Here is a 6,898-nt window from a genome sequence, read left to right as displayed (position 1 = left end):
TTTCATTTTCAACAATAGAATAAATATAGAATATCATTCATCAAATCAATATAAATATTTAAGTTTAACCGTACAAACTTAGCTGGATTAATTTGTAGGATTTATAGAAGTTCAGGGACTATTCTGTTAATTATCCCTTTTCACGAGTATCTACGAGCTCTTGATATGAACCAAAATAGAAAACAAGCTTCTTAAGAGCTCTTCAATGGTGTTTTTAAGCTGAAATTTAGAGATGAAATGTCTAGAAATCATTTTAGCCATTTGTTTTATTTTTCTTAATTTCACTAAATGACCATTTTGCCCTTAAATCACATAATTTCATTATTTTTTCTACTTATGCCGCCTCAGCCATCTCATGTGTGTCTATTTGCCCTTTTAGTCCTCCCTTATTTACCATTTAGGCTATTTAATTACTATTTCTTTAATTAACAAGTTTTGCACATTTTTCAATTTAGTCCTTTTTAATTAATTAACTATCAAAACGTTAAAATTTTCTAACAAAACTTTAATACTACCTTAATGACACTCTGTAAATATTTATAAAAATATTTACAGCTTGATTTATAGAAATGAGGTCTCGATACCTCATTTTCTAAAACTAATTGACCTAATAAATCCTTACAAAACACAAATTACTAATTCAAAAATATTTCTAAAACCATGTTTGACTCGTAAATACTAAATAATAAATTTTACGAGCTTACTCGTCGAATTTGGTGATCTCGAACCACTGTTTTCTGATACCACTGAAAATCGAGATGTTACAGAGCAAGTCACGCGGAATTAATATAAGGAAAAAGTCTATTACAAACTAAATAGATGTGAACACTCACCAAAGGCCTTTAGGAGGGTAAGCCGGAAGGTCGTGTTGAAGAGGTATGATAGTAAGATGATGAGAACCAAATGGGCATAGATAGGAGAAAGGAATAGAGTTTTTAGAAATGGTGAGACATTCAAAAGAACTACCAAAGAGGGCTGATAGAGTGGCTAGAGAGTAATCGTTCAACAATCTATCCTTCAATAGATAGGATCGGGAATAAGATAAAGTCCACTACAACAGCTTAAGAGAAATATCCCAAAAGAGCAGGGAGTCGTTGTATCATTATTATTGAATTGAGCCCCGTTAAGGTGGGGTACGTTTTGTGTAATGAAGAAACTCACTAAATTCGTTTGAACTTACAGGGGTTGGATCTGTGGTTGTAGGAATAGTAGATTAAGGTACTCGAGGAGGGACCTAGCCAGATCTTATTGAATCAAAAAACTTTGTAGTAAAGTGTCATGCACATAGGAAGGAGGCACCTTTAGGAACTTCGCCCACGGGACGGTTATGTTGTATTTATTTAGATCATCAGTGTTCGAAGTTTGAATAGTAAACTTTTTATAAGAATTAAACTTTGATGTAAGTTTACTTTTGTAATAGGTAATACGATTTGTTTTTAACTTAGTGAGATCATAGTATGAATGATAACTCGGTTCAATTGTGACGCCTGCACCCGGATCTAAAGAACAGGTCGGGTGGGGGTGTTACACTTCCTCTCTAGTTTTGTGGATACTTGGTTCTTTTGTCAATTTTTGCTTGCCATTTTGGACCATCCAATGTTGATTTCCTTATCATATTAAGTGCTCGCAATCACTTCAGATATGTTGCGTTTGAGTTATGACAGAGCCAATTGTCAATGTGTCATAATGTTCTATTGATGCTGATGCTGAGGTTGAAGACTTTGTTGTGTTGATGAAGCTTGGTTTTTGCCGCCTATGACGAATATTCATTGTTTTTTTCCCTATGGAATGAATTAATGAATTTTCTTTTAAAAAATTATAATATTAAAAGTTAAATATCATCTTGACCAACGTGATTAACTCTGATTCTAAAACGAATGAAAAGCTACGAAAATAACTTTATAAATAGTATTGATATGGATGGATGCATAAAAGAAAAACTTGTTAAATACATCGTTTAGAATAAAAATTATAAAATAAAGGGTAAATTAAGGCCATGCATCCTTTTTGTGAATCTGAGATGGCAATGCCTCTCAAAGCACTGCTTTTAAGTATATATGAAGGCATTGCATGATATGGCTGTGAACCTCTCGCTATCACTATCAGTCCCCTCTCTCTCCCTAAAGCAAATCAAACCAACAATGGCCACTTCTCTCCTTTCGCTCTCCTTATTCCTTATCTCCTTCCCCTTTCTCCCCATCCAAACAGCACTTTCTTCTTCAACAGATTCCTTCGTGTTCGGGGGCTGCACCCAACAAAAGTACGCACCCGACTCGCCCTATGAGTCCAACCTCAACTCCTTGCTTACTTCCCTTGTTAACTCAGCCACTTATTCCTCCTACAACAACTTCACCATCATGGGTTCAAGTCCCCAAGATGTTGTTTACGGCCTTTACCAGTGTCGTGGCGATCTCTCCATGCCGGACTGCGCCACCTGCGTTGCCCGTGCAGTGACCCAAACCGGTTCCTTATGCCCAACCTCCTGTGGTGGGGCGGTACAGCTGCAAGGCTGCTTCATTAAGTACGACAACGCTACGTTCCTGGGAATTGAGGATAAAAATGTTGTGCTCAAGAAGTGTGGGCCGTCGGTGGAGTTTGAGAAGGAGTCGGAGATTGTAGGGGGTAGAGATGCGATGATGGCGGGGTTGATGGGCGGCGGAGGGCTGTTCAGAGTCGGTGGGTCGGGTGAAGTCCAGGGTTTGGCCCAATGTGTGGGGGACCTTAGCTTGGCGGAATGTCAGGATTGTTTGTCTTCCGCCATCCAACGGCTGAAAAGCGAATGCGCCGCAGCCGCTTATGGTGACATGTATTTAGGCAAGTGCTATGCTAGGTTCTCCACTGCTGACGATAATGGTCACTATTATCCTAAATCCCATAACGGTAAAACCTCTGAAACACCCCTTTTCTTTTACCAAATTTAAGTAAATTCATTTGCCACGTCCTAATTTGAGTATATCAAATGACATGGTAGATTTTAAACTTATATATTTTATCAATTTCACTCTTATTTATTCTTGAACTAAATTTAACTTTAGATTTTCTAAAAGGTGTTGAATTATTGTCTTTTTAATAAAAATATTAACTAAATATTAAATTATTAAATACAACAATCTGCGTACGTGAATTATAATTGAGAATTACCATGCTAATATCAGTAAAAAGTTAATGTTTTAATCTGATTTCCGCTAAAATATTAATTTAACTCTTAAAAAAAAGTTTATCATTATACCTAATCTTTTAGTTGAATGAGGTCTGAAGTTTTTGTGAAAATCTCTTCTAGTTCAGTTTAATTTCCAATTACGTAATTATGTTACTATTTTCGTTCAGCTTAATTAGTTTCCGATTGCATTATTGTGCTATTATAAATATTTTATTTATTGAATAAAATAATAGATCTATAAAATAGTTTAGCCCTTTTTTTCTTAAAAAGAAAAAGAAGCATGTCAATGAGAGTGATCCATTTGCATTGATATATTATTTGTAGAAAAATCTGGCAACGACGGTGAGAAGACGTTTGCAATTATCATTGGATTACTGGCTGGGATCGCTTTGCTCATCATTTTTCTTGCTTTCCTAAGAAAAGTGGTGGACCGAAATGGTAAATTACATAACCTTTTTTTTATCCTTGACACAAAAATATTAATAAAATTAAACTTTCACGTCTATTAACTTAAATAATTTTAATTAAATTAGATTTGGTTACTCAATATCTATGATAAACTATATATATATTTTACAAAAAAGAAAAGAAAGTAAAATTTCTATAATCTTTTTATTTGATTCAGTATATACTGACATGATTCTTTGAAATTCAATTAATTATTATTCCTTTTAATGCAGGTAAATAATATTCCAACTTTTCCAGAATCCAGATCATTAAGGGTAGAATTGATTATCTTCTATTCAATTTTTTTTTTTTTGTTCCAACTTTTATCTAAAGCAAAGACAAGATGGAAAGACGTGCCAATTTAAAGTTATAAAGGAAAAAAGGGAACGAAGAAGAAAACAGTGTAAGGCTAAGATTCCACACTCTCACAAAGTTGGCTTTTCTTGTCTTGTCTTAATGTGAAGAGAAAACAATTTCTTATTGTTATTGCAAAGCTGTGATTTTATTTGTGCATGTTATTATTCATTGTTTCCTTACACTTTTGTGCTAAGTTTCCTCCCTTTTCTCCTTTTATTGTTTCGTTATAATAATATCCTAACATCCATGTATAATTGTTATCTTATAAGATTATCATTGTTTTTTATCCTAATATCTTCCCACTTAATTACTACTCTCAAACTTTTTTTAAAGTTAACAATATTACTTTAAAACAAATTTATTTCTTTTTTCAAAGTTTGGTGCCCTAAAAGCAAAAGAGAACCCTATTTATAATATATATAGGATTCACATTAAGCCCAAATTTAACTAATTAAATAATCAACTAGTAATTATTACTTCATTTAACTTACAGCAATTAATGCACTTAAATTATGACCCACTTAGAAAAGAAAAGTTTGAGTTCCACAATAATTTTTCAAATTATCCTTTTACGATTGTTTTAAATTTCAAGTCAACGTTTTGCTTGGCATTATTTTTTTTTTCTAATTAAAATACACTAACAACTTCCTACTTATTTTTTTAAAAAAAATATATTAAAGTATAAAATTTCAAAAAATGATAAAAGATTATAAGTGTCAATGGCTTCAACATACTTTAAATATTTACTCTAAAGTTAGTGAAATAAGCTTTAATTAAGGTTACTTTAAGAAAACATCGCATTACATCAAACACAAATCTGACATCCTCTAATGAGCTTCTTTAGCCAACACATTATATTGAGGATTTTAGAAAATATAATCAAATTCTCATCGAAAGCAACTTCATTTCCACACCCACTCAAACAAGTTATATTACATGCTCAGGCTAATTTGATTTTCGAGTCAATTTCACATTCCATTCAATGTCTCATTTTAAGTCCAAATTTTGATAAAGTCAAGTTACAAAATTTCAATTCCGATTTCGCCTTTTAACTTCGATTTTGATTTTTATTTTGTGCTCTTTTTTTTTTTAACATTTTGTTTCAATTTTATTTTATGAGCTTGAAACACAAATTTGAGACCTAAGACTTTTTAAATCTGAGCCACACAAACTTGAGTAAAACTTGAGCCTACCAAACAATAGGCCCATATGGCTTATCTCTTTAACTATGCCGTCACCAGCTCTCTCCCATCACAACCACCTTACAGTTTTGCTAGCAACTCTATGCCTCTAGTTAGACCGATTGGATTAAGAATCAATTCAAAGAAAGTCATTAGACTAGTCAACTTGAGAACTGGTATGGACGGGTTGAACAAGATAGAAAACTATTTGAACAGGGCAGTTGAACCTATGGCCTAACCAACTCAGCCACCGATCTAGTTCTGAAAACCCTAGTTCCCAATTACCACTGCTACCACCTTCCCCATAAAGTTAACTATCATTCACCTTCAACTAAGGAGGCTCTCGACACCACTATCAGAGCCCTCAACGCTATCAGATCACCATCTTTATTCTCAATTCATCATCTAATGTCTCACACCCTCGATCGATAGCCCTTCAACATCCCTTCACCACCACCATCCAGCCTTCACAACCTCTTGATAACAACATCCCTTAGCTCACATCTCAAGCCCAATAACCAATAAGCAACAACAATTGAAAGAAAAAGAGAGAGAGAGAGAAACAAATAAAAAGACTTATAGTCAAAATCTGCAAGAAAAAAAAAGAAAAAAAAAAAGAGAACCAACAACAATATTCAAGGGCAAATCTAGAAACTTTTTTCACCGTTTAGAATTGAATTATAATTTTTTTAAAAAGTCAAAATATAATTTTATCATGAAATTTTGATTCATTATTTTTTAAAGTACTAAACTATTTTTCCATTTGAGGTGAAATTATAATTTTATCATTTATAAATGGATTGAATTACAATTTTCTATTTTTGGGAGCTAAGCCCCTGCCTGCCCCCCTCAGATTAGCGCTTGGTATTTAATAAAGGTCAAAAAAGAAGAGAGAAAGAAGACTCCCTATTTCAAGTTTTGGATTCTTGGGGTTCCGATTACTTACTCGAGAATCCAAACATTGGGACTATAGAGGAGGTTGAGGAGATTAACATATTCTAAGCTCATAGTGATCTAACAGTGAATGATTGCAAATCAGAGTTTTTAGCTTCAAACCTTTGTTTGGTTTTAAAGTGTTTTGGTCATTTTTCGAGGAAACTTAATTCGTAGGATGAAGAAAGGGTGGGGAGAGCTTCATTTTGGTGTGAGAAGGGGGTTGATCGAAGCTTCGGTAGCAGCGATGTATGCTAGTGATACTTAGGGTAAATGGAGAAAAAAATAAGGTAAAAATTCAAAAGAAAATATGAAAATGGGAGGAGGAGAAGAAGAAGAAGAATAAAAAATAAAGAAAATGAGAAAGAAAATTAAATAAAAGGAAAAAGAAGAAGAAAAAAATGCAAGATTCTAGGAATTGGATTGGACCATTTGGTAAGACCAAGAATCGACTAATTCTTCAATTTGAAAAAAAGAGGTTAAATAGATGATTGAATTAGTTGAATTAAATGGTTTACTTTTAATATTTTTAATAATTTATTTAATTAAATTGAATAAACTAATCAAATTATAACTAATGGTTTCATTTACAGAGCATTAAAAGAAAAGGGAAAAGAAAGAAAAAATGAAAAAATAAATAAAAAAAGGCGGGACCTACATGAAACCTTAAAAAGGAAAGCCAAGACACATTTGTGGCCTTCACGTGAAAAAGAGAAAAAGGAGAAAAGGGGCACATTGCTCTTCAGTCCCTAGAGGCTTTTTGGGTAAATTGCTTTGTAGCTTTTGCTTTTTAAATTCAATTTATTTAAGGTTTTTGCAT

At 33.1% G+C, this 6,898-nt stretch overlaps 1 protein-coding gene across 1 annotated transcript; it reads left to right on the top strand.

Annotated features, from left to right (window-relative positions):
- Positions 1–1,978: 1,978 nt before the first annotated feature.
- Positions 1,979–4,125, top strand: LOC107954146 (plasmodesmata-located protein 7). The gene is made up of 3 exons (XM_016889619.2): positions 1,979–2,880; positions 3,485–3,598; positions 3,841–4,125. Exons 1-3 carry the CDS (start codon positions 2,058–2,060, stop codon positions 3,846–3,848), a joined length of 945 nt encoding a protein of 314 aa, XP_016745108.1. The 5' UTR covers positions 1,979–2,057; the 3' UTR covers positions 3,849–4,125.
- The last annotated feature ends 2,773 nt before the right edge of the window (positions 4,126–6,898 follow it).

This window comes from Gossypium hirsutum, chromosome D07 (genome assembly GCF_007990345.1).
Source record: "Gossypium hirsutum isolate 1008001.06 chromosome D07, Gossypium_hirsutum_v2.1, whole genome shotgun sequence".
In the NCBI taxonomy this organism is placed as follows: Eukaryota; Viridiplantae; Streptophyta; class Magnoliopsida; order Malvales; family Malvaceae; genus Gossypium; species Gossypium hirsutum.
Note: the sequence above shows the minus strand (reverse complement) of the source record. Positions and strands in the feature narration are given on the sequence as shown.